The 26050-nt window shown below is 39.9% G+C and overlaps 1 protein-coding gene across 4 annotated transcripts in view; it reads left to right on the top strand.

The window, feature by feature from the left end:
- The window catches only part of CUX1 (cut like homeobox 1), a 372701-nt gene that overhangs the window by 243512 nt on the left and 103139 nt on the right, over positions 1 to 26050 (top strand). For 3 of the 4 annotated variants that reach the window (XM_067537834.1, XM_067537832.1, XM_067537833.1), the window contains exons 11-17: positions 147 to 335; positions 13867 to 13925; positions 19662 to 19710; positions 20789 to 20885; positions 21953 to 22624; positions 23658 to 23723; positions 25185 to 25286. In XM_067537834.1, coding sequence (XP_067393935.1) covers positions 147 to 335; positions 13867 to 13925; positions 19662 to 19710; positions 20789 to 20885; positions 21953 to 22624; positions 23658 to 23723; positions 25185 to 25286 — 1234 coding nt within the window. The remainder of the gene's footprint in view (positions 1 to 146; positions 336 to 13866; positions 13926 to 19661; positions 19711 to 20788; positions 20886 to 21952; positions 22625 to 23657; positions 23724 to 25184; positions 25287 to 26050) is intronic. The other variant, XM_067537835.1, reaches the window with a different exon arrangement.

The following is a 26050-nucleotide window of genomic DNA, read 5'->3' as shown; positions in this document are numbered from 1 at the left end:
GTGTACAAAGTAAGTCAATGGCAGAACAAGGATTAGAATTTAGGTGTTTCTCACTTCCAGTTCCACACTTGATCCTGACCAAACTGCTTCCTGTTTGAGCATGTTGCCTTTATTGATGTGGTATAATGTTATTTCTTTCACATTAGGAGCAGGCCATAGAGGTACTGACACGATCTAGCTTGGAGGTGGAACTGGCTGCAAAAGAACGGGAAATAGCCCAGCTCGTAGAAGATGTCCAGAGACTCCAGGGCAGCCTCACCAAACTTCGTGAGAACTCCACCAGCCAGATATCACAGCTGGAGCAGCAGCTGACTGCCAAGAACAGCACGCTTAAAGTAAGAATCAATTGTGCACTCAGCACAGTTTGCTCAGTCCTTGTTCAGAGTAGGACTCTTAGGTAAATATGTTCACTAATGCAGATTCCACTCATCCATTGTAGTTCTGAGTGGCACGGTGTGTTCTTTTTCGAGTGACTGCACATATGCATTCAACTCTAGGTGTATTCATGTCCCAAGCACATTTCTCCCTCAGTGGTACCCATTGGGACAGCTCTAGCACCCTCCATTGCCATGTGTTGATGGCGCCAGTATAAATCGCCCAGCTGACCCAACGCCCCTCAGTTCCTTCTTATCACCCATGATGGTTGCTAGAACTGCTATCCTTGCTGTTGTAAGCTCTGTCAGTGGTCTCTTTCTTCTTTCTCTGGATAGTTAATTGTAGTCAGTATTAGCTTATTTTAGTGAAGTTCTGTAACTGTGTTTTTAGAGGTGTTTTGTCCATTCCCCTGTGCTGAAGCATGCCTCAGTCACCGGGCTTTAAGCCCTGTGCCTCCTATAACAAGGCAATGCTCCTGAGTGACTTACGCTCAACCTGCCTGAAGTGCCTGGAAGCAGCTCACATTGGGGACGGTTGCCAGACATATAGAGACTTTAAACCTCACATAAAAAAAGGACTGGGAGACCAAGCTAAAATTTTCTCCTCATGGAAGCATCACTGAGACTTCCATCTCAGCCAGGCCAGTCAGGCTTGGCATCAAGTAACTTGGTGTCAGTAAGGAGTGCTCCTCCTACTGTACTGAAGTCTCACCACCGATCACCATCCCCAGTGCCAAGGAAAAGGCACAAGAGACAGTTGTCCAAGAGGGAGGAATCCCCAGCACAGAAGACAATCAGGCATGGGGATCAGAGTAGAGTGTGACCTAAACTAAAGCACTCCTCTTCCTCGGTATTGCAGAAGTTGGCACTGTTGACTCTGGCATTTGGGCAGGCACCATCAAGTCGGGTGCCAGAAGAGCCATCTACATCTGCAGCACAGCGTGGTACCGATACTATCTAATGAACACACTGGAGGCATTTGCTGCTGCCAAGAGTCGGCGTTATTGGTGCTGGCAAACAGGAGGGAACCCGCTGGATCCTGTCATCATTCAGTACCATCAAAAGGGAAACAGGCTATGCTGGCCTCGGTGTGGGCATCTCCACCGGTCTGTAACACCAGTGGGAACAGCAGTACTTTGGTCACTGGAGAGAGACTCATCCTCTTTGGAATCAGGTCGGGTCTTACTCCTCCTGTCTGAGTAGTCGCTCTCACTAATCCTCCAGGCATTTCCACCCTTCCATGGACCCCGGCACAGAAGTACCATCAAGTGCATGGTCAGGAGGTCACTGGAGACATATGCTGATCCAGTGACCCTTTTGAAACCTGTGGAGTTTCCCCCAGTTTCCAGGGCTTATTCCCACCTGATCCTATTTGATGGCCTCAGAAAGAAGGGTGGCATCATCGTCTCGGGCAGCGCCCAGTCCAGACTTCAGTACTGATCCCAATACTGAGCAACATGAGCCAGCTAAATGAGAGCCTGCTGAGGCAGAAAGAGAAGAAGAGCTTCCACTGCCGGCGTTGGTCTTCCCCTCCTCGGATGAGGCACTTTCAGGAGGCATGTCACCTCCCCTGGATGATTATTAGGCTCACCAGGAGTTGTTGAAGAGGGTGTTCTTAAATTTGGGCATACAAGTGGAGGTAGTGAAAGAGTTCTCCCATAGCATGGTTGACATTTTAGCTGCTGTGGGCCCCTCAAATTAGCCCTACCTCTCAATGAAGCCATTCTGGGCCCTGTTAAGACCTTGCATCAGACCCCTATGTCCCTTTCCCCCATGTCAAAAAGGGCTGAATGAATATACTTTGTTATTATCCAGGATTATGTGTTCCTGTGCACCCATCTCTCCCGGGATCCCTGGTGATACCTGCTGTCAATGAGAAGGAAAGGCAGAGTCATCAGGGTGCAGCTCCAAAATTAAAAGACTCAAAGAAATTAGACTTGTTCGATAGGAAAGACTATTCTAGCAGGGGATTATAACTCAGAATTTCAAACCAGCAGGTATTTCTGGGCGATTATGATTTTAAATGTGGGACTCCATGCAGAAATTCAGGGACTTGCTCCCACTGGAGACTAGGCAAGAATTCTCCTTGCTGGCAGACGAGGGAAAATCAGTAACAAGGGCCTCTTTGCAAACTTACTCAGCAGCCCAGGTTCATGGCTTTGGCAGTGGCCTTGCACAGGATTTTGTGGCTACAGTCCTCAGAACTCCCACAGGAGGTCCAGCAAAACCTACAGAACCTACCTATTGAAGTAGCTTCACTCTTTTAAGAACCAACTGGTGCAAATTTTCTTAGTCTAAAAGACTTCAGGGCAATCTTTAAGTCCATTGGATTGTACACACCAGCTTCTTCAAGGAAACATTAACAGACCTCAACAGGCCACCCGGTTCTCTGCCCTGCTGCTGTCAGGATCCACACAGAAAGAGAAGCAGGGGTTTTAGGCGTAGGCCATCACCCTCCTCTACCTTGATGTCAGTGCCTTCCCCACCCAGGCATCCCGGGGGTTCTAAGCAGGTGTTTTGACAGGACACTCTAGGACACCGTACCAGTTACCATGTAGCCAAACCCTGTTTTGCCTTTATTTGCAAGCCATCTTTCCCACTTTCTCAGTGTGGTCCTGTATCACCACAGACTGATGACTGTTGAGCATTGTGGAAGAGAGATACACCTTCCCATTTATTTCTGCCCCTCCTTCCCACCTGCCGTCCCTCCCTGTCCTTCAGGGACCCCTATCATAAAGAACTTCTGATCCGGGAGGTTTAATCTCTCCTTAGCATGGGAGCCGTGGAAGAGATTCCACAAAATTTAAGAGGGAAGGGGTCCTACTCCTGTTTATTTCCTAATCCAAAAGCCATGGAAGATTTCAGACCCATTTCAGACCTGTGGCAGCTCAACAACTATCTAAAAAAATAAAGTTCTGCATGGTCATCATGGCATCCATTATCCCCTCCCTGGATCCTGGAAATTGGTACACCATCCTCAATTTAATTTAATTTAATTTAATTTTCATATATATTGATATACCAAGGATACAGAAGGTTCTTCAGATTCATTGTGAAGTACTCACACTACCAATTCACAGTCCTTCCATTTGGTCTTTCTGTGGCTTCACTGGTGTTTACAAAAGGCATGGCAGTAATGGCAGCTTTCCTCAGGAGATTATGGGTCAGGTCTATCTATCCTTATCTTGACACCTGGCTAATCAAAGGCCAGTCCAGGGCTCAGGTCTTATCCAATATTCGACTCATCCAGTCAACGTTCAAAACCCTAGGCCTTCTGATAAATGCAGAAAAATATGCACTTGCTCCAGTGCAGAGGATAGAGTTCATTGGAACAGTGTTCAACTCTCCTCAGGCTAGGGCCTATCTCCCAGAGGGGCGTTTTCATTCAATCAGATCCCCAATAACACTTCTCAAAGGTCATCCAATCACAACAGCCCAAAATTGAATGTTACTCTTAGGTCACATGGCCTTGTGCACGTACATGGTACAACATGCAAGGTTGTGCCACAGACCCCTCTAGACATGACTGGCCTCAGTGTACTCGCCAAACCACCACTGTCTGGACACTGTACTCATGGTACCTCAACAAGTCCTCATCTCCCTCAATTGATAGTTGGACCAGCTCATGGTTTGTACGAGTGTTCCCTTTATATGCCGTCAACTGTCAATTACCCTCATACACGTCAGTGATAGGGTGGGGAGTTTAGATAGGATCCCTCAAAACTCAGGGCCTCTGGTCTCTGGTGGAACTTTCTCTCCACATCAATGTCAGGGAACTCAGAATGGGTTCGTCTGGCCTGTCCGGCCTTCCTGCCTCACATTATGGGCAGAAATTTGGCTGTTCTCATGGACAATACTACAACTGTGTTTTACCTCAACAGACAAGGAGACGCTTGCTCTTCCCTTCTTTGTCAAGAAGCAATGCATCTATGAGAGTTTTGCATAACCCACTCAATCAACGTCGAGACCTCTCACCTTCTGGGAATGCAAAAAGAGTTGGCAGATCACCTCAGCAGGTCTTTCTTCAATCACCATATGTGATCCCTTTGCCCAGATGTGGCAAGAGACATTTGACATTTTCCAGCAGTGCGGGTTTCCCCCAATAGACCTGTTTGCAAACAGGTACAGGAGGAAGTGTCACCAATTCCGCTCCCTATGGGGACACAACCCAGGTTCTATCATGAATGCCTTTTTACTACCTTGGATGGATTATGCATTTTCCCCTTTTCTGCTCATGCACAGAGTGCTGCAATAAACCATGCAGGACTGGGACTGGATTATTTTGATAGCCATCACTGGTTCTCCCACTCTTCTAGATCTTTCAGCGGCAACTCCAATCCCACTTCCATTGCATCCAGACCTGATTTCCTGGGACCACATTCGGATGCTCCACCTGAACCTGCCCTCCCTTCATCTAATGGCCTGAAAGCTCCATAGCTAAATCCCAGGGAGCAGGCTTGCTCAGAGCTAGTTCGTCATGTCTTATGAGGTAGTAGAAAGCCCTCCACCAGAGCTACTTACCTCTCGAAGTGGAAATGGGTCTCTGTTTGGATATCACAACATGAAATCCCACGCAGGTGTTCATCCTGCTTATACAACATATACTTGAGTATCTATTGCATCTGAAACAGCAAGGCTTAGCAATCTCCTCTATCAAGGTTCACCTTGCAGCAATATCAGCTTTCCTCCCTAGGGTGGATAACCGGTCTGGTTTTTCAAATGATATGTCTGTCCGATTTCTAAAAGGCCTAGAAAGATTATATTCTCAAGTAAGAGAGCCCGTTTCTCCCTGGAACCTGAACTTGGTTTTACCAAAGCTCATGGGACTACTGTTTGAACCTTTGGCAATGTGCTCTTTATTATACCTCTCCTGGAAAGTGGTTTTGTTAGTGGCCATCGCTTTGGCTAGAAAGGTTTTGAACGTCCGTGCCCTCACATCAGAGCTTCCATACACAGTCTTCTTTAAAGATAAGGTGTATTTACGTCCTCACCCCAGTTTCCTCCCAAAAGTGGTTTCACAATTTCATAGCAATCAGGCGATTTAGCTACCTGTCTTCTTCCTGAAGCCACATGCAAATAGGAATGAACAATGTCTTCACTCATAGGATATTAGACGAGCCCTAGTGTTCTACATAGACAGAACTAAACCACTCGGAAAGTCCACCCAACTGTTCCTAGCTATGGCTGACGAGATGAAAGGGTCTCCCAATCTCTTCACAGACAGTTTCGTCTTGGATTACTTCATATATTCGCACTTGTTATAATCAGGCAGGTGTTTCGCTGCCAGCTATCCAGACTGCTCATTCCACAAGGTCTTCCACAAGCATTCTTAGTGCAGATCTCTATTCAGGACATATATAAAGCAGTGGCCTGGTCATCGGTGCACACATTCTCCTCCTATTACACCATCACTCAGCATTCCAGAGATGATGCCAATTTTGGCTGAGCTGTTCTGCAGTCTGCATGTTCATGAATTCCAATCCCTCCACCTATTCAACTGCTTGAGAGTCACCTATAGTAGAATGCACATGTGCAATCACTCGAAGAAGAAAAAACTGTTCCTAAACTTCCGTAACTGCTGTTCTTCAAGATGTGTTGCACATGTCTATTCCACGACCCACCCTCTTGCCCCTCTACACTGGAGATTTTCCAGAAAGAATGAACTGAGGGGGTGCTGGATCGGCTGGGTGCTTTATACTGGTGCTATCAGCGTGGGGAAGCAGAAGGTGCTGAAGCTGCTCTGACAGATAACACCGAGGGAAAAATTTCTGGCAGCTGTGCTCTGGGCCCTCACACACCTAGAGTGAAATCAACATTTGCAACACATCTCAAAGAACAACAGTTATGGAAGGTTAGTAACTGTTTTTTTTCCATTGTGCTGAGTTAGTTATTTATTCAGAATATAGTTTAATTGCAGTTTTGCTGACATTTTGTGGGGTTTGTTTTAATTAATGACATATTTTTTGTTGAACTTTGTTTCCAGTTATATTTTAAGTTCAGATTTTATATTTGTTATTTTTAGTTCAGATCCTTTCTGAATAATAATTTTTCATAGAACAGCAAAATTACTGTAATTAGGATCATTTAAAAACCTAACTGCATATATATGTCTGAAAAAATTGCACAGCAAATTCTTTCAGGACTTAAAACTCTCTAAGCTACGCCTTCATACAGTATCACTGTTTTGTCAAGGACATCTGTTATTCAGCAGTCAACCTGTAAACCCACCCAGCCAGGTTTTTTCTCCCATTGGAAAAGGGACTTGCCTTGTTTGGATACATAGACACAAGAAAACAAAAGGAAGGCTTTTAGCCTTATTAGAGCATATTTTTAATTCTTGGCTCTCTGTTTTCCCCAAGATAGTACCTAATTTGTAGCTAGTATCCCAGTACAGGGTCTTGTGCGTATCAGTCAGTAGCACGCTCCTGAAACTACAAGGACAGTACATGTAATGTTTCTTGAATGGCCCCATTCTTTTTGCTTCCACCGTCTGTCTTTGTGCACCATTCCAAACATTTCTGATCTGTCAGTAAGCATGAGAAATGTTTTCCTGACATCTGTTGTGAATCAGTTTCCTGTAACTGTTTGTCTTTTTCATTGTTCTACCAGCTATGACCTGAAAATGGTAAATGCAGTTAATTTACCTATTTCATTAAAGATTTCTTCGTTTTTGGAGGTACATAGTTTTAGCATTCCTGAAAGTCAGAGGCTAGTAGCACCAACTTAAGCCAGCCATGGTTTGGGCAGTTACTGTGTAAGTTTGTCTAACCCTGCTGTATCAAAGTGCCTCAGCTCTCACATCCAAACCTCAACACATTGTTCTAATTCTGACATTCTTCAGAGGGTATAGGTTCTGCTCCATTGTAGCTTAGTTTATTTGGAAAAATGTATTTTAGGGATGGAATTGAAATTCTTCAACTCAGTACACTTTCTGTATATTCTAAGACCCCCTTGCAGAATTGTCATGAAACTTCAGTAGAGGAAATAAAAATCTTCTAGGTCTCCCTTATTGCTGGTAGCAGTAACGATGGTATCAAAGCCTCTGCCCATGCATAATTTCTGTGGAGAGATGAAGGAACTGTGCTGGTTTTCAGGGATACATTTTCTCTGGCTCTACCTCTATTATGAATTATTTTCAGAAAACTTGTTAGACAAAATAGCTTGAACCCCTTCATTTAACGTACACTCTTAGAACTGGATCATACTCCTATCAAGATCAGTAAGGGTTTTGCCGTTAAATCCAATGGGACTAAGATTGGACCCTTAATCAGAGTTGGTGACAGAGCAATTCCAACTTCCATTTCAGTAATCTTTTATAGTCTCATAGGTTTGCCCAGCTAAAGCTAATATTTTGGTTCTCAGTGATCATTTTTGATGCTTTGATTCTACAGTAGAACCTCAGTTACGAACACCTCGGGATAGAACTTTCCCTTTTTTAGTAGTTTACATTTAGCAGAATACAGTACTATACAGTATTTGCTTTATTTGTTTTCTTTCTGCTGCCTGATTGCGTACTTCCGGTTCCAAATGAGGTGTGTGGTTGACTGGTCAGTTCGTAACTCTGGTGTTCATAATTCTGAGGTTCTACTGTATTTAATTTGATGTTTGTGCCATTTTGGCCCTATTTGTGACATTATTATTATTATTATTTATTATGCAATTTACCTTTCTTTTCCTTGGTACTGGTAAAGCTGAAATCTAAACTCTGTGGTACAGAGAACATGTCAGAATAGTGTTTTGTAGACCTTACATTTTGATTATAAAGCAATTACTTCTAAAATAGCTAAGATTTTAATGGTTGCCTTCACAAAAAATGAATCACAGTTTCACAGATTAAAGCAATGTCCTTTATGCATTTCTTGGGGGAATACTTTAATATTGTTTCTTTAATGAAACAATTCAGCAATACTTCCAATGTCTTTCCAAATTATTGCTTCCTTATCTTCATCTGATGTAATCATCAGAATCTGTTCTCTAGTATCAAGACTTCTAACTGTAACTATCTTAACCCCTTGTTGCTTGGAATCAGAACTTCCCCACTATCCAGCAAAAATATAGTAGTGGTAGTTATACGAGAGATCGTGCTTTCCTGGCACCAAATGACCTAGATTAATTGAATATTTGTGTGTGTGCTCTTTGCATTATCACTTAAAATCAACCTAAAAGATTATTTTAGTTATTATTTAACTATTAGCCCCTCTAATATATCCCATGCAGGTCTAAGAAAGGAAAGCTGATTTAATTATTTATTTAATATTTTCATTTTTATTTTTAAAATGTTAAGAATAGGTTCAATTTACTATGTACTCTGACACTTGCTGTTTGTGTGTTCTTTTGTATAATGCAAGTTGATTTCTTGATCAGATGACATTTCCTAAGCTACTTTGTAGAAATATTTTTCACTGTCACCAGCATATTATTTGTATCCTTCTGACTGGAGTATTTTTAGACTTTGCGGGAGGTTAGAACACACTTTATTTTGTCTGAATTAACCAAGTTGATATTTAGAGCAAAATATTAGTTCTTTCAGATTGTTTACAGCTTGAACCTATTGTTATACTTTGCTCTGTGCATTTTAAAGGGTTGTTTGAGACAATTACCATACTGATATGTTTTACAACAGTGATTGGCTAGGGAGATGCCAAATACCTAAATGTTCTGAATACATTCAGACCTTGTATTGTCAGATGTGTTTATTTGTATTGTTTAATAAGAGTGTAAAATGCTGAATTTCTTTGGCAGCAATCTCTATATTAGTTATGGGTTTTCCCTTAGGAATAATGGATGTATGCTTTATTGTATTGTTCAAAGTATTTTAGTTGTTTTAACTATTTTCCTGTGTTGCCATTCTGCTATAAGATTGATCTATATGTCTGAGACTCCAAGAGAGACATCTTCACATCAAAAACAAAAGCTGTAGATAATGTTTTGTTGCTTTGGGCAGTGATAACAATCACATATCTGTACTTAAAACCTCCTGAAATATACTTACATGAAACTACACTTACATTAAGGTTGACTTGCAAGTGGAAGTCATGTTAGTTATCCTGTATTTGATAAGTATCCCTATAAAAGGCCTTTCTACTTAGCATATCCTTGCAGTCGTAACTAATGCAATATCTATATTGGCATTAGTGGTACTATTTTTAATTCACTCCATTACATGGCTTTATGTTTTAACACTTAGTCAGAGTAACTTGGCAGCGATCTACATTTTGAACATCATTACATGTCATATAATAACACAAAGTTTGCGGATCTGAGAGCTGGTATCAAAAGTGGGATGAATTGTACTGCACCCCAGGTTTTAAATCACTTGACTGTATCAGATAGTGGGTGTTGGCTGTAGAAGAATCAACGACCTCACAAAGTTATTTAGACATGGCGAAAGTGGGATGCTCTGATTCAGCAACCATCTCAGTAGACACATTGGCAGAGCTTTTTTAGAGCACCTACAAAGGTTTAAAACTGCATCCCTTCTCCAGCCTTGGGAGCTGGCTGGCTCATTTACATCTCCCTGCTTCAGTGTTAGTGACCAGGTCTGGTTTGTAAATATTGAACCAGGTTCTCTGGTACACTAAAGCCACTTTTCACAGTGTCAAGCTGTAACTTGAACAATTGGTTATACTTGTGATTTGCTGTATCTGGCTTTACAGAAAGCTCAAGGAACTAAAGTGTCACTGGCATGATCTTGGATATCAGGATTATATAAATGTGCAACTCTTTCGTAAAGAGGTGGCATTCTATTCAGAGCTTGTCTAATATGTGCAGGATATTCTTTGAGGTTTTCCTTAGTTAGAGCAGCATTGGCTATGTTAGAGGGGTTAAAAACTCACCATACTTATTGCAGTACAAGATTAAAATCCAGTATCATTCTAGTGCTACTAGTTCCAGTATCCTTCCTTTAATAATGGCCATTGTTGGCTGCTTCAGAGGAAAGCTCCAAAATGTGCCCTCCTATGCCACATAAGGAAATACAGCCTAGAGGGAGCTACTATAAAGAGGGTGCATAACTGATTGGAAAACCATTCCCACAGAGTAGTTATCAGTTCACAGTCAAGTTGGAAGGCCATCTCGAATGGGATCCTGCAGGGATCAGTTCTCGATCCGGTTCTGTTAAATATCTTCATCAGTGATTTAGAGAATGGCATAGAGTACACACTTACAAAGTTTGTGGACAATACCAAGCTGAGAGGGGTTGCAAATGCTTTGGAGGATGGGGTTAAAATTCAAAATGATCTGGACAAACTGGAGAAATGGTCTGAAGTAAATAGGATGAAATTCAATAAGGACACATGCAAACAACTCCACTTCGGAAGGAACAATCATAAAATATACAAAATAGGAAATGACTGCCTAAGGAATACTGTGGAAAGGGATTTGGATAGTTATAGTGGATCACAAGTTAAATATGAATCAACAGTGTCACACTGTTGCAAAAAATAAGCTAACATCATTCTGGGATGTATTAGCAGTCGTGTTGTAAGCAAGACGCAAGAAATAATTCTTCCACTGTACTCCGTGCTGATTAGGACTCAGTTGGAGTATTGTGTCCATTTCTGGGCACCACATTTCAGGATAGATGTGGACAAATTGGAAAAAGTCCAGAGAAGAGCAACAAAAATTATTAAAAGTCTAGAAAACATGACCTATGAGGGAAGATTGAAAAAAATTGGGTTTCTTTGGTCTAGAGAAGAGAAGACTGAGGGGGGATGTAACAATTTTCAAGTACAGAAAAGGTTGTTACAAGGAGGGAGAAAAATTGTTTTCATTAACCATTGAGGATTGGACAAGAAGCAATGGGCTTAAACTGCAGTAAGGGAGGTTTAGGTTGGACATCAGGAAAATCTTCCTAATTGTCAGAGTAGTTAAGCACTGGAACAAATTGCCTAGGGCTGTTGTGGAACGTCCATCATTGGAGATTTTGAAGAACAGGTTAGACAAACACCTGTCAGGAACGATCTAGTTATTATGTCGTCCTGTCTTGAGTGCAGGGGACTAAACTAGAAGACATCTTAAGGTCCCATCTAGAGCTGCAATTCTCTGATACAGAAGTTTTGTCTTAACCTCGACAGGCCTTATTATTTTTCACATAACCTCCTTTTAACTTCGTAAAAAGCTACTCATTTAATTAAAGTCCTTGGAGCTGTGAGTTCCGCACGTTAAAATTCACTCTACTTTCCTGGAATTCACTGTGGTGATGATTTTTTAGAACATGTTGCTTGCTGAGTGTCTGGCATAATAGTATTTCCTGCTTGGCTCTGGGTTTTTTTTTTAATTGGATGGGATAATTTCCGTTTCATTAACGCTTCCTTTGAATCCATTGTAGCAAAATTGATAAAACTGTCATAATCTTACAATGTGGAAACTAGGGGTAAAAAGAGGAAATGGGCAGAATTATTTCAGGCACACAGCAATACATATGTAATACGTTATTAGAAAAAGCATGTGAAGCAGATAGGCTAAGAAATAAAAGGGAGGAAGTAAGGATTGAAGGGTATGATATCAAAAAGCAGGAAGATGGGTTTAAAAAGGGGCAACATTATGAACCAGATGGCCATTTCCTGTTCCTACATTTTTTTGTTTTTCAGAGAATTTCCAAATTTTACAAATAGAGATTACAGTAATTGACATGCCAGGAAGGGCTGAAATGACAACCAGAAATGCCTGTGCGGAGTTATGGTGAAAGAGTGGATTAACAGAAAAAGGGCTAAATTCCAGCCATGACGGAATTTCACAAGTAAAAGAAAAATATCATGCTAGGTTGTCTGAATTATCCTTATATTCTTTCAGGTCTTGGAGATTTTTTTTTAGTAATGCACATACCTTTGTGTGGTTGAAGAAAAAAAGGGCAGATGGAGTCAAATAGAAAATATTACTACTTTTGTTTAGTTTCTTTGATAGCAAACATGAGAACCAGAGATGATTGTGAGTTCATTACTGGGTTGGCAGTTCTTTCCTTCAATCAGTCTTTCTACCTGGTATGTTTGCCATATGCTAAAAATTAGACAAAAAAGTCCATCTTGTCACTAAGGCCTAGTCCTGCTACCTTTGCCCTCTGAAGAAGTCTTATTGACATCAACAGGACTACTCAGATGATTAGTATCTAATCTCTTGAGGCATTTATACCTAGTTAGCGTTGCAAGTTCAGCACCTGTTTCAATTGGTGCTGCTTCAGATTGGGCATTTCTGCCGTTTTCCTTCTGTTATGTTTCTCTTGATTGTTTTACATGTTAAGCTTCTTTTCTTCTTACTCTAGATTTTTCTTTTCTTCAGTGAAAGTAGTTTGACATTCATTGAGACTTTGGATTCTGTGCAAATTTTACCATCAGAAATTTTCAGTGCATAAAAAATTGGCACAGAATATGGTTGTTTCATGCCACAATATACTTTATTGCTGTATAATATGTTGACTTTGCTTATGTCATGCTTCAAAAATGCACTGCTATTCTCAAAGCTGCAGGGGGAGGAGTGTATTTATTTTTACTTCAGAAACCTGTTATCAGTTTGGATCAGTTAGCTGATCAAAAATTAAACCAGTGAAGTAAAGCAAAACCAACCCCAACTTGTCTTTGGAAGATACAATCCCAAGAAATTCTCTTGATATTCTCTTGTGAAGCTACTTAGATTGTAAGCTCTTTGGGCCAGGGACTGTCTTTTTAGATCTTTGTTTGTACAGTGTCTACCAGTGATGTGGCATCTGCAAACAGCATATTTGCCAGCAATTATCATAACACTACAGTTTAGGATTCCTGGAGCATTTTTCATACAGTGCTGAGCACTGATGTTGGGAACAGGGGCTTTTGGCTAATGTCCAAATCTGTGGCATTGCATTGTGGATTGTATAAGGAGGGTCAGTGGCCAGAGTGTGTGGCCTCTTCTCCGCACTGAAGGCTAACAATTGAGACTGCAGCAGATTAGCCAGGCCTGAGCAAAAGATCTGCTCAGCAGTTCTCAGTGGTGCAGCCTTATTGGTTCCTCTTCAGTGTATAATCGTATTAGTTATTGCAATAAGTAATGCTTGTAAAATCACTTGCTCTACAGCTGTTTTGTTTGGACACAAGACATTGAACAAGTGTTGAAAGCCTAAGGCATTCTGGTCAATAACGTCTTGAACTCTTTTTTTATTGTAGACAAGGCTATACAATAACTGTACAGCGAGGGTGTCGAGATAGCAAGTGTGAAAAATTGGGGTAGGGAGTGAGGGGTAATAGACATCTATATAAGAAAAAGCACCAACTATCGGGACTGTCGCTATAAAATTGGGACATCTGGTCACCATAAGTACAGCACATGCCAAAATATTATTCTTGTTTTTTACTTTAATAGCTTTGTGAAAATTTTAAAATTTGTCTCAGTGATAGTGTAATGCAATACAGTTACAAACAATCAAATTGTCACTCTTTGCTGTATCAAAGGAATAATTCAAAGATTATTTTGAAAGTTTACCCCCAAAATATCTAAATAATTACATTTCTTTTTCTTTTTTAAGCAACTGGAAGAAAAACTGAAAGGGCAAGCTGACTATGAAGAGGTTAAGAAAGAATTAAAGTAAGTGTTAAATGCTTACATAATTTCTTCACGAACTGTAAATTAACAGTTCTTGTTAAATAAAGCCACAAATCTGTATTCTTGGAACAATAAAGAATAACTCAAAACCACAAAAGCAAGGAAGTAGAGTTTTGTCTCAAATTTCATCCAGAGTTATATCACAGTGGTTCTGTGCTCCTTGGTTGCTACTGGAATATTGTGCAGTTGAAAATGATAGGGCAGGTGTCCATGAAAAAATCTGTGTATTAAATTATTGCCCACTCTGTGGAAAAAGTTTGAGAACCTTTGGGATATTGAACTACACAGACCCAACAGATGAGTTAAATGTGAGTCTTCATCTATAAGTTTTTTGTCAATCCATGTTCAGCACTTAACATTTTAATGTGTTGTGTGTTTTACAGTAAGTTTTTTAATGTATTGTGGTTTTAAAGTAAAACCACAAACAGCATCTCTATGACTCAGGGCTTATTAAGTGCCTTACAAGTTCATTTTAGACTGTAATTTTTAAGATGCAAGCTGCCAACCTACGAGCAATTTTTTAATACAAAAATAGTTTTTCAGGTTGTTATAAATGCAAGAACTCCTCCTTTTATCAATTTGGGGGTTTGGGTTTTTTTTTGTTTGTTTGTTTGTTTGTTTTTGCATTTTTTGTAGTTTAAAAACCAGTGTTACATTGGCCATTGAAATCCTTTTAGATCAAGAAAGGAAAGTAATATATCTATGTTCACAGGTCAATGAAGAATCTGGGGAGGGGGTTTGGTTTTGTGAACCAAAGCATGGATCAGATCCTGGCTCCGTTATATTTAAATCACCATGGTTACGGTTTGGGCTCCTTGTCAGACATACAGATCAATATAGAATTGGTATTTTCAACACAATAAAATCAAACAAAATAAAACGAGTTACTAATTAGTTATTTAAATTGACCACTACCTCAATACTAAGCAGGTCTTATGAGGAACTTCACTATTTCATGGATATTTTGGATAAATCTGACTAAGTTGACTCCTGATGTACATAGATGCAGTTTCATAGATTTCAGCGAATTTGTGTCCTCTTACATCAGTGGTAGCATAATAGGGACTGGAGCCACCCTAGCCCACCTTAGTGGTGTACTGCCCTGGAGCCTGTGCCAGTCTTAGATAAAACCTAGTTCAGTTTTGCATGTGGGCAGCTGAGAAAGGAAAAGACCAGATATGTTGTTCTACCATTTTCATCTTGGACTATCAGTTATGCTTAGAAGTCAAAACTGTCTACATCTATAAGGGTTCAGTTGGCTGCCATCCCAGCTTTCCATTCTGGTGCACAGGTAGACCATTTTTGTTTACTGTACAGTAACCAAGTGTCTGGTCTGGGGATATTGCTTTAGAGGAGGAGGAGACAGTGGCAGCAAAACTGTATGAAGTGGCTGTCTGTGGAGCTTATGAAGGCACGTGACCCAGTGACTGGTGCTGGTGGCTGTGGTTTTTGTAGGGGCAATGAGGACTTTTAAAAGGTCACCATCGAAAAAGACCACTTGCTACCCCCAGTACTGCTGGAAAGCACCCACAAGGATGCAGGAGAGGCAGACCATAAGGATCCCTGTAACAGCTGTCCTGTGCACGGTGGGGAAGAAGTAAGGTGCTGATGGGTTTTTTCACTCCCCTGCTACCAGCTGACTGGTGCTGGAATTATATGGATCCTCCTGACCTTATATAACATGGCCAATGATTTAAAACTACAGTATGGCTCTGATTTAGAATATCGTATTATTAAATATAATCAAACAGAAATGCATGGACACTTTAATAATGCTGCAATGTCTGTAACAGTCAGCGGTCAGCTAAATACTTTTGTTTGCTTATTTGTAAGCATAGATGTATGTGAAAGGCAATGGAGTTATAAGTTCTCTAGTTAGCCATAAAACAGGTTCAGCATGAAAAGCACAGTGCAGGCTTCCTAAAACCACAGTAAACAAAAAATTTGTGTGTTGTGATGACTGCTGCTTACTTTTTTAAAACTGCACACATTGCATTAGTAGTTTGTATTGAGTTAAGGCTCATATTTCTACATAAAGTCCCAGGTTCTTCCACACAGTCTCATGATTCTTCTGGGGTCCAGGATGGCAGATTCACCAGTAGAGAGCTCTGGTTTTCAAAGATGTCAGTCTTTTCTCTGGTAGTATTCCTTGCTTCAGATGCGCACATGTGCTGCCTCACTTGGTATGGAGAGTGACACTCCCTCTCATTACTTCATCTGGACAAGGAAGGAGAGGCAGAACTGCCTGTTGGCTCTCTGGTTACAAGAGGGCATAGGAGTGAAGACCTCTAGTTTCAAGGCACCTAGTAGTTCAGTTTCTTTGCAGGAGGCAAAAAGATCATCGTCTGATCTTGGCCCATACCCTAGGAACTAAGAAGCTTACCCAAATGCCTAAATTGGTACCAGCTTACAGATCTGAACCAAGATAAGGACTTGAGATCTGACCAGTAAGGCTCCCAGGGCCAGATCTGAGAGTCTTTCAAAATGAGTCAGGAAGCTTCCTCCTCTGGTTCCATCAGTTCCAAATTTCCATCTCCCAAGACTCCATTTCCTCAGAAAGAGAAGCTGCAAAGGTTCCAATTATAGTGGATCTATCAGATCATTCTGGTAAAGTGTACCAGATGGCTCCCAAGCCTCTTTTTGCGGCCCTGAGACGCTACTGATAAGAGGCATCTAAATAGTAGTAGTAATAATAATAGAGCTCATTTTTCTCCAAAGAAAGGGAAGAGCAAAATCACTGTGGATCTCAAGGGAAGAAAGAATGCTGGGCTGTAAATTTCTTTGGTTCCGTTCAGATTGAAGCCTGGCATCAGCAAGTTCCCAAAAGGGCTTGAGATCCCCAGTTCTGGAATCCCTTAGGCATAGGTCAGCTTTTTTTCCCAGAAAGAACTGAATTGGCTCCACTCTCAGATCTGGGACAGGAAGATTCCCCACCCTCCCTTCACCCTCTTGGACCAGCGGGCTACGTTGGTATCAGCACTAGATGGGCCCCCATTGGCATCTCTCAGCTCTAAGGGCCTACACATATTGAATTATTCATGCCTGCACCCTTTCACAATTCCAACCTTGGGTAATGTGGCTATGCTGGCCCTCTTTCCATAGTGCTACCCAGACCACAAGAGGAGAATGACAAACTACTCTCACAATTCTGCTCCTCTCAGGGCTTCAGAAGAGAAGTCTTCCAAGTTCCCTTCTCCTATACCCTGAGATTTGAGTCAAAAGATCTACAGGATCATTCCCTCATCAAGATTGGTTACCAAATTTTTGAGAGGACCAGGATGAATCAATAGATCTCATGGACATAGATCCATCCATAGATCTGGAGGGATAAGCATCCTATGCTGCTTTAGACGAGGTGTCTCTTTGTGTCTCCAGCCTGAACCATAACTTCAAAGCACTATCTCTACAGTTATTTTTTGAACTCTAGCCCAAGTCTGTTGACCCAGGTTCAAGGACTCACTTCCACAGACTGTGCAGATGTACCCTCTGTGTCTAAAAAACTGGACAAAAACCACCCAGTTCTCCAGGAGAGATTTTAAATTTACAGCAATCACCCTGCTCCAAACTTACTGATTGTAGCAGTAATTGCTGAGAGATCAAAGGTCTCAAGATCTCATTCTTTTCTAGTTGACAGCAAGGGTAAGAAACTAAACAGCAGTGGTAAGAAAGTTACCGTTGGCATTTCTTGTTCAAGTAGGACTCCTCACTTGACTGTCCTGGGGAAGAGTAGCGCTCCTTTGCTACCCTCCCAAGAGTCTCAATGTGCAGAGGCCACTTGAGCCAGATATGAAGGTTATTTATCAGTACCTGGAGTTTTTGTACTTAAGTCTCTGCCCATTCACACTACATGTCCACCTTCTCCTCTTCCTGGAAGTCCTTGTGGAAGGAAGGAAGACAGCTAATATGCCACACTCCCTTTTATAGCCTGGCCTCTACAAATTGTGGGCCCCATGTGCCCCAACAAAAACTTGCTTACATTAGTGGCCAGCAGCACAGGGGCATGTCCCACTAATGGAGATGTGCAGAGAAAATGTACAAAGAACTCCCATCATCAGTAAATAGCCCTTTGTTATTTCTTTGAGAGTTGCCTCTGCACATTCTCACTTGTGGGGACTCTCAAAAAACAGTTACTGATAAAACTTTTCTCCTCTTCAACTACCTTTCCCTGTTAAAGACATAAAGGAACCAGTTGGCATGTTTGGCTTTCAGTGAGCAGTTCTGTTGTGCCATGTATAGCAGGGGTCTCCGACGCTGTGGTGATCTTATGTGTCATGTGTTATAATACGTATCACTAACAGGTGACTTAAACTGGGAAGTAGTATTATAGTGATTATCTAATATTATGGGACTGACAGCCAGAGCTTCTGGATTTTATTATTGTATATGTGCTGCAATACCACCCAGAAGCCCCCCTCGGGAGTAGGGCCTGTTGTGATAGGTAAGGTACAAACACAGATTAGACAGTGTTTCTACTCCATAATTACTTTTATGCTTGGATTTGTTATTGACTCGTGTTGACCTTGCATAAGTCACTAAAACCAACATTTTCAAACATTTTCAAAAGTTCACTGCTTTTGGGCACCTCTGATTCTGCATCCCCAACTTTAGACTTTTCAGAGGTGCTGAATACACCCACAGCTCAGTGGGAGTAAATGGAAGTCAGGCTCTGGTTGTGTTAAGGTGACACCCAGAATCAGCATGCACACCTGAAGATATTGGCCTTAAGCTCTCTGTGACTTAGTTTCCCCTTCTGTAAAATGATAGTTCTTATTCTAAACTTCCTCACAGAGCTCTTCTGAAGATTAAATATTTCTAACATGCTTTATACATAAAAAGTGCTCTGTACGTGTTAAATGGTTTGGTTTGATTTTTTTCAATAAATGAATGTCCTCTACGTAAGTAAAAAGGTGCAGCCATTTAGTGTTACAGTCCCGGTAACTGTAAATCGCCATCTGCTGTGGATCTCTTCAAAAAAATAAATAAATAACTAAAACTAATCATTTAAAACCAACGCACAGTGGTATGTTTTTATTCCTATACCGTTATTCTAACCCAAAAGCTTTGAGTAGGAGGGGGAGAGAAATATAACTATATTCTTTAATTAAGTAGTTTAACACAATATTGAGAATGAAACTGTCAAATTCGTCTCGATATATTTATAAATGTTTGGATCTTTTATATATCTTTAAAAATATTGAACAGTCCATCTTCCCCATGCTGTAGAACAGGATGTTATTAAAATGAAGAACTAACTGCCTTTTAGGCTGTAGTGCATTGCTCAGAAAAATAATTTGTACATGTGTATTTTTTTTATATGTGAGCTGGTGTATTTTATATACAGTACTGTCACTGGGATGGCGACATTCCCTTTTTTGTTATAACTTTCTCATTCCCTTCAAGCTTCACAGATAAATTTATATTGTTTCTGACAGCTTAAAATGTTATATCCTTATTAACCTTTAAATTTATGCTCTAAACTGGCCTGATGGGATTGTATATAGAATGATTTAGATGACGCTTGAGAACATTTTCTTATCCAATAACTAGTTGGAGTAGTTATTCTGTATTCATTATCAGATTATGTTACTGCAAGGAAAGTTGTTAAAGTTATCACTTATAATGTTCCTGGAGAGTAGGAAATTATCATGTTAATGCTCATTAGTGGAATTGTTATGAAAGGAAGAAATAGAAAATAACTCATTTTTTCACCCTTTACAGTATACTGAAGTCCATGGAGTTTTCACCATCTGAGGGCTCTGGTGCACAGGTACTGAATCTACTTTTGTTTTCTTAATTCTTTCTCTGGTTCAGGTAGTGAATATAATTTGTTTTACCTAGTGTAAGCATAAACAATTTTGTGTTGATCTGCAAACTGCAGGCTCTTAAGTGTCCATAAAATATTGTGGTACACCAGTTAATCATTGGCTTCTTGAGCCTCTTTTGTTAAAGCTGAATTGAACATTTTTTTGCCTGTTAATTACATTTCCTTCAAGTGGTCAATGGTAAAGAACGACATTTCAGCTGGTGTTTGGGTGAATAACCAGAATGCTGTAAAGCTGAGTCTTTTTAAGATGCTAGAACTGGTACACAATTAACTGAAACTTTACTTAGATATGTATTGAACTGATAATAGGCTGAAAACCTTGTTCAGAAATTTTTAAATATTGAAAAGCCTTGAATATACCATTCACAAAAGAAAACAAACAACTCTTTGAACACTCAGAAAGGAGTAGAAACTTCTGATACTCTAGCATGTTAATCTTACTTAAGATCAAAGGTTATGAATTGGATTCCTGCTTCTGAAATCCAAACTGAATATCAATATTCCTGGCATAAAAAGGATTACTTTTAATGTGCTTCTTGATGATCAAGGGTTAGATATTTAGTGGAAGGTAAATAGCCAATTTCCGTGACTGATTTAATTTATGATCACACAGTCTGTTTGCATTGAAACACACAGCATTTCAAGCAAGTATTTAATGCCGATGTTGTGGATTGGTCCGGGAAGAAGAAATATAATCTTAACTAATATTTCAGTCAAATTAAAACAGCTTTTTAATTGTTCATTGGAAACTATATCAGCACTATTAAAAAAAAAAAAAAAAAAAGTAATACTGAGTTGATGAGTGATTTTACATTGAAAATTAAACAGTTTAGCTATTCAGTAGCTTGTGTAGGAATTTGAATATTCACATAAATATATGCATGATGAATTCTACAGCCTCAATCATAGCAAAGGCATGTGCTTTCTTCTTTTTTCTGAATTCTTTCACAATAGCTGAATGACCCCTTAAACTGTTTAATGGCTAACCTGGAAACAAACCTCACGTTTTGACTATCTTTAGGATGCATCCAAACCACTGGAGGTGTTGCTGCTGGAGAAGAATCGTTCATTGCAGTCTGAGAATGCCACGCTGCGTATCACTAATAGTGACCTGAGCGGTAGGTTGATGTGATTTTCTGCTGTGATACTTTGTTTACTATCTGGGGGGAAAAGGAGAATGAATGTGAGATGCAAGCCCAAGCTAGTGTGTGACAGAAAGATTAATGGACAACAAGTACCTTGAATAATGTTTGATTTTGCCATTTTATAGGCTGGATAATAGAATAAGACTCGGAGACCTGACAGACACTCCGAAGGTTAGAAAGGAGAGGCATTACGTGATGTACCGAATGGTAGCATTCAAAGCTATTTTGGGTTTCAGTAACAAATTCAGCAGAGGCGCAAAAAGTTCCCTTCTCCCCTCCCATCTCCCTCACCCCCCAAAATGTGAAGCAAAGTGTTTGCATGTAGAATACAATAATCTTCTCATCTAATATACTTAGGTATTTTCATTAGCAGATCAGTTTAAAAAACCAAATACTGAAGTAGCTGTGTCTTTTTTAGCTTTCCTAATGTGGGCATTTTACACTTTCTGTGGAAAATTTTTTAAATGATGGTGTTATGGAATTTCCAGATACTTTGTTGCTTATGGTTTTTGCTGCTGGTAAAGAGTTAAAAGTTGCCACAGGCACTGGGGTTTCCTGCATTCTGAAATGTATATGACTTTAACTGAGCAATTTTGTTGCATCCACTTAAACATGATTTCTTTAATTAAATTGATTTGTTCCAAAATGTAAATGTTTGCTGCATTGGGTTCAGTCAGGTCCATTAAGTAATGTCTTGAATAAGAGACACTAAAGAAACTTGCTGTCTGTAACTGACTTTATTTTAAATGTATAACTGCACTTCATGTAATTGTTTTAGTTTTAGAGTTTGTTTGTAAGCGGGATTCTCCAGGCTGCAACATACAAGAAAGGTGCAAACATGAAATGCATGTTGTTTGTTTTGGGGGCCTTGTTTGGCATATTAAAATTTAAATTAATAAAAAAAAAAAAAACCAAACCACCACCTCATTGGCCCTTGTAAAAACTGCACTTTTTCCCTTTTGTGGGGCAAACTTTGCATTTTATCTTGGTTTTTCCCTTTTTAATCCCCCATAATGCATTATGTTTGACCTTCCTTGTAGGGTCAGCCAGGAGAAAAGGGAAAGACCAGCCTGAGAGTCAGCGTCCTGCAACCTTGCCGGCCTCCCCTCCTTCTCAGTTGCACCGCAACACAGGGGAGCAGGCTTCCAATACTAATGGTACACACCAGTTCTCGCCAACGGGTTTAAATCAAGACTTTTTCAGCTCATCCCTGGCAAGCCCCAGCTTACCTCTGGCTTCCACAGGAAAATTTGCACTAAACTCTCTCCTCCAGCGACAGCTAATGCAGTCCTTCTACTCCAAGGCAATGCAGGAAGCAGGAAGCACAAGCATGATTTTTTCAACAGGTCCTTACAGCACAAACTCCATATCTTCCCAAAGTCCATTACAACAAAGTCCGGATGTTAATGGCATGGCCCCATCTCCCAGCCAGTCAGAAAGCGCTGGGAGCATCTCTGAAGGAGAGGAAATAGACACAGCAGAAATTGCACGTCAGGTGAAAGAGCAATTGATCAAGCACAATATTGGACAGCGGATATTTGGACATTATGTCTTGGGACTGTCACAAGGGTCTGTGAGCGAAATACTAGCCCGGCCAAAGCCATGGAATAAACTGACTGTGAGAGGCAAGGAGCCGTTTCACAAGATGAAGCAGTTCCTCTCAGATGAGCAGAACATCCTGGCACTACGCAGCATCCAGGGTAGACAAAGAGGTAAGATCTGTTTACTGACTGATTTAAACTTTTTGGTCTCATGGGCTATGAATATGCAAAACCGTGAAAACGTTTCTCCTAGACCATTTATGCAACAGAATTGTTTTTCACCTCACTCTTTTACAGAGCTACGGTGCAGAAACGTAAGGTCTACAAAATGTAACTTTTCTAAATCTAATTTTCTGACTGCATTGTTTTCCAGCAGTTATGCAGTATAGTGTGTTTGTCACTGAGAAGCAAAGATTTTCTTTGCACAATGGACTGGATTTATTTTTGTTGGAAAGAATGAACAGTTGATATATTAAAACCTGTCTTAATTGGTACTAGCGTTATATCAGAATGAATCATTGAGTGAAAAGTAGCTCTCAAGAACGTCAGCCACCACATGTACCTCCAAAATTATATTGGGGATTGTTTGCTGAGAACATGTTTATTGTGTCCTTAACTCTGGTGGCTTTATATGATTTTAAAAAATAATATGGGTGATACATAAAATTATTAGTTTAACAAAAAAAAATTAATCCACATTTTAAAGTAGCTTTGCTTATTTAAATGGAAAATTTTAAATAGTAACATGCATTTTCACCTCCTGTGTGATTCATTTTAAATAAAGACTGAAGCTTCCATATAAGGAAATGAAAAGAAAGTTGTTGAAAACCTAGAAATAGTTAAAAGAACAGGCAGGATTTTCATAGATGTTTAAATGAAAATGAACATCATTACACTTATAATTTGTTCTTCCTTTTGATGATTATACTGGGGAGGTTTATCTACCCATCTTTAGACATTTATTCATATCTATTTAACCTCTTTTCTGTATGTAGATGTAATTTTTATTAACAAATCAGTCAGCCTCGCTTTTTCCAAAGTAGCTGCTGCTCTAACGCTCAAACAAAGACTCTCAAAGGGTTTAAGAGAAGCTTGAACCCTTGTATTTAGTGACAGGCAGCTATCTTTTCATGTCACACAGCCCATGATGTCAACACAACCATCCCCTGATTGTTTTGTTCTTACCAAACTTGTTTTTCAACAGAGAATCCAGGCCAGAACCTGAACAGACTATTTCAGGAAGTACCGAAACGAAGAAATGGGTCTGAAGGTACGTCACAGGCAGATGTTTTTCTTTGCAGTTAATATCTAGAAAATGGAGTGTGCTTTAGCTGTGTGTTTCCTTAAAAACTGTGCAGTTTGATTCTGGCCTGGAATCTGATGGAAAAACAGTAAGTATAAAACAAACCATGGGTTAGAAGAACACTTAACTTTTTCTAATTCCACCGCTACCTACTAACTTGACCAGTTTTGGATAATCCTTCCATAACCCATCCAAATATGTATGTATATAAAAAGAGATAAGTGATAGAAGTGCATTACAAATAATGAAAACTATTGAGATACTGTCTTGGCTGTCTTCCTTCTGGCTTCCAAGGAAGAAAGTTACCCAGTATTAAGTAATTCCTACGCAAATAGGTAAAAAGCATACCATGTCTAGTACCATCCTTCTCCTAGGATTTTGAGTAAATGTTGACAAATACACTATAAGTTGCTGTTTAAAATACTGTGGAACTTGTCAAAATACTGTGGAACTTGTCAAAAGTTAATATATGAAAAAGCCTGAACAAAGATATCTTTGAAGATCAGATCATTAAACTACTCAATGAAGAAGTAGGAGTCACTTTTTAACTGTAAACATTTTTGCCTTGTTTCAGACCAGTGGCAGTATTTTACTTTTAGCAAGACTGCAAAACTAAACAAAATATAAAAGAAAACCCACCCTAAAACATAGTTGTTTTGTTTCTAGCAGAAAATTATATAGCCCCTATTAGTGATGTGTGTGTATGTAGATCATTTACAGAGCATTACTACATGATGAAAAATGCACTAAACTGAAGTAACCTTCAAAATCATTAGGAATTTTCTTTTTTCCTTGCTTTAAAAACTAGAAATAAGCCACATGTTGTAGGGGAATATCTTAAAGGTTATCAACGCTTAAAAATGTATTTCTCCTAATGTTTTGACATCCTAGAGAGGTAAAATAAACTAGAATAAATACTGCTTTCTTTCTTATATCCAACGTTCTCTTTTTAGATTCCAGTCTGGGATAAACGTACAGTGTACTTTTATATCATATAGGGTCAAATCAGCTAATGTGATCTTTTAAAAGCGGTTCATGCCATCACGTTTTTTAGATCCCTCCAAAAAGGGAATAGACTAAACATATTTTTAAATTCCTGCTGGATAGTACAATTTGTGTAGTGCTTGAAACTGAGTACATGGCCTGCTGATTCTTTTACTGTTGGGTATATATTAAAGTTATCCTATAGCTGCTGCTGAATGGTAACATACCGTGTATTTTCAAGCAGGGGAAAATATCTCGAAAAGAAAAGAGAGAAGTTTCCAGTACTAGTTAAGGTCAATAAATCTTAAAATCCTCCCAATGAGTGCTTACAAGCATCTCTGCAAACTGTTATCAGAATGAATAACAATTGTTACTGAGCAGTGTATACACACAGCATTTACGAAAAAGATTGCTTAACAGCATTAATTTCCTTTTTTTCTTCAGGTAACATAACCACAAGAATCCGAACCACAGAGACTGGCTCTGATGAAGCCATCAAATCCATTCTAGAACAAGCCAAAAGGGAGCTGCAAGTACAGAAAACAGGTACAGGCTCACTTTGTCTCTTGTTCCTTTTACTTCTGAATTTAATTAAAACAGTTATGCGCTTTCTAGTTGGTTAATTATGTTCTTAAGATCTTGAACACATTTTCACAGAGCTGTTTCTTTGGAATGACAAGTAGTTTGTGTATATAATATATATTGAGTTTTACTTTGTATACTTAGTGCTAGATGGAACCTTTAGAAACAGTCACAAGTTGTGACACCCTTTACATGGCGCAGCATACTTCCTCCCTTGCACTGAACCACGTCTTCTGGCCAGCATGTTGGAATGGCAGAGCCAGGCCTCAGTCCTTTCTACCAACTTGCTCATTGGAGGGAAAATACTGGCCTCACAGCCCCTGCCCTCTCTCCCCCACATCTGACTCAACATCAAAACATCTTAACATGGCATAGCATGGTTGATGGTTTAATCCATCCTACTCCCCTGCATGCCCATGTTGGGGGGCGTCATGAGCTAGCCCTTACTTAGAATGTTCTCACCGCACTATATTTTTCATGAATTGGGATTATAACATCATCATTACCCGGATCTGATTTTTACAAGGCTTTATTTGTGGTGTAGAATGCAGGGAAATCATTCTTACATAAATTGTTCATTGGAGATGATTTGCTTTCCATTTCCTGTTTTTAAAAATGCACTTCAAAATGGTCATTGCCAGCTCAAAAAGTGTTTCCTTTTCTAATGCACCTGTCCAGATTATCTTCCCACTGTGTAATTTTCCATGCATTTGACAGCTATCACCGCT

The sequence above is a fragment of the Emydura macquarii genome, unplaced genomic scaffold, assembly GCF_026122565.2.
Source record: "Emydura macquarii macquarii isolate MOO-44397 ecotype Brisbane River unplaced genomic scaffold, CSIRO-AGI_Emac_v2 contig_450, whole genome shotgun sequence".
Taxonomy (NCBI): Eukaryota; Metazoa; Chordata; order Testudines; family Chelidae; genus Emydura; species Emydura macquarii.
Note: the sequence above shows the minus strand (reverse complement) of the source record. Positions and strands in the feature narration are given on the sequence as shown.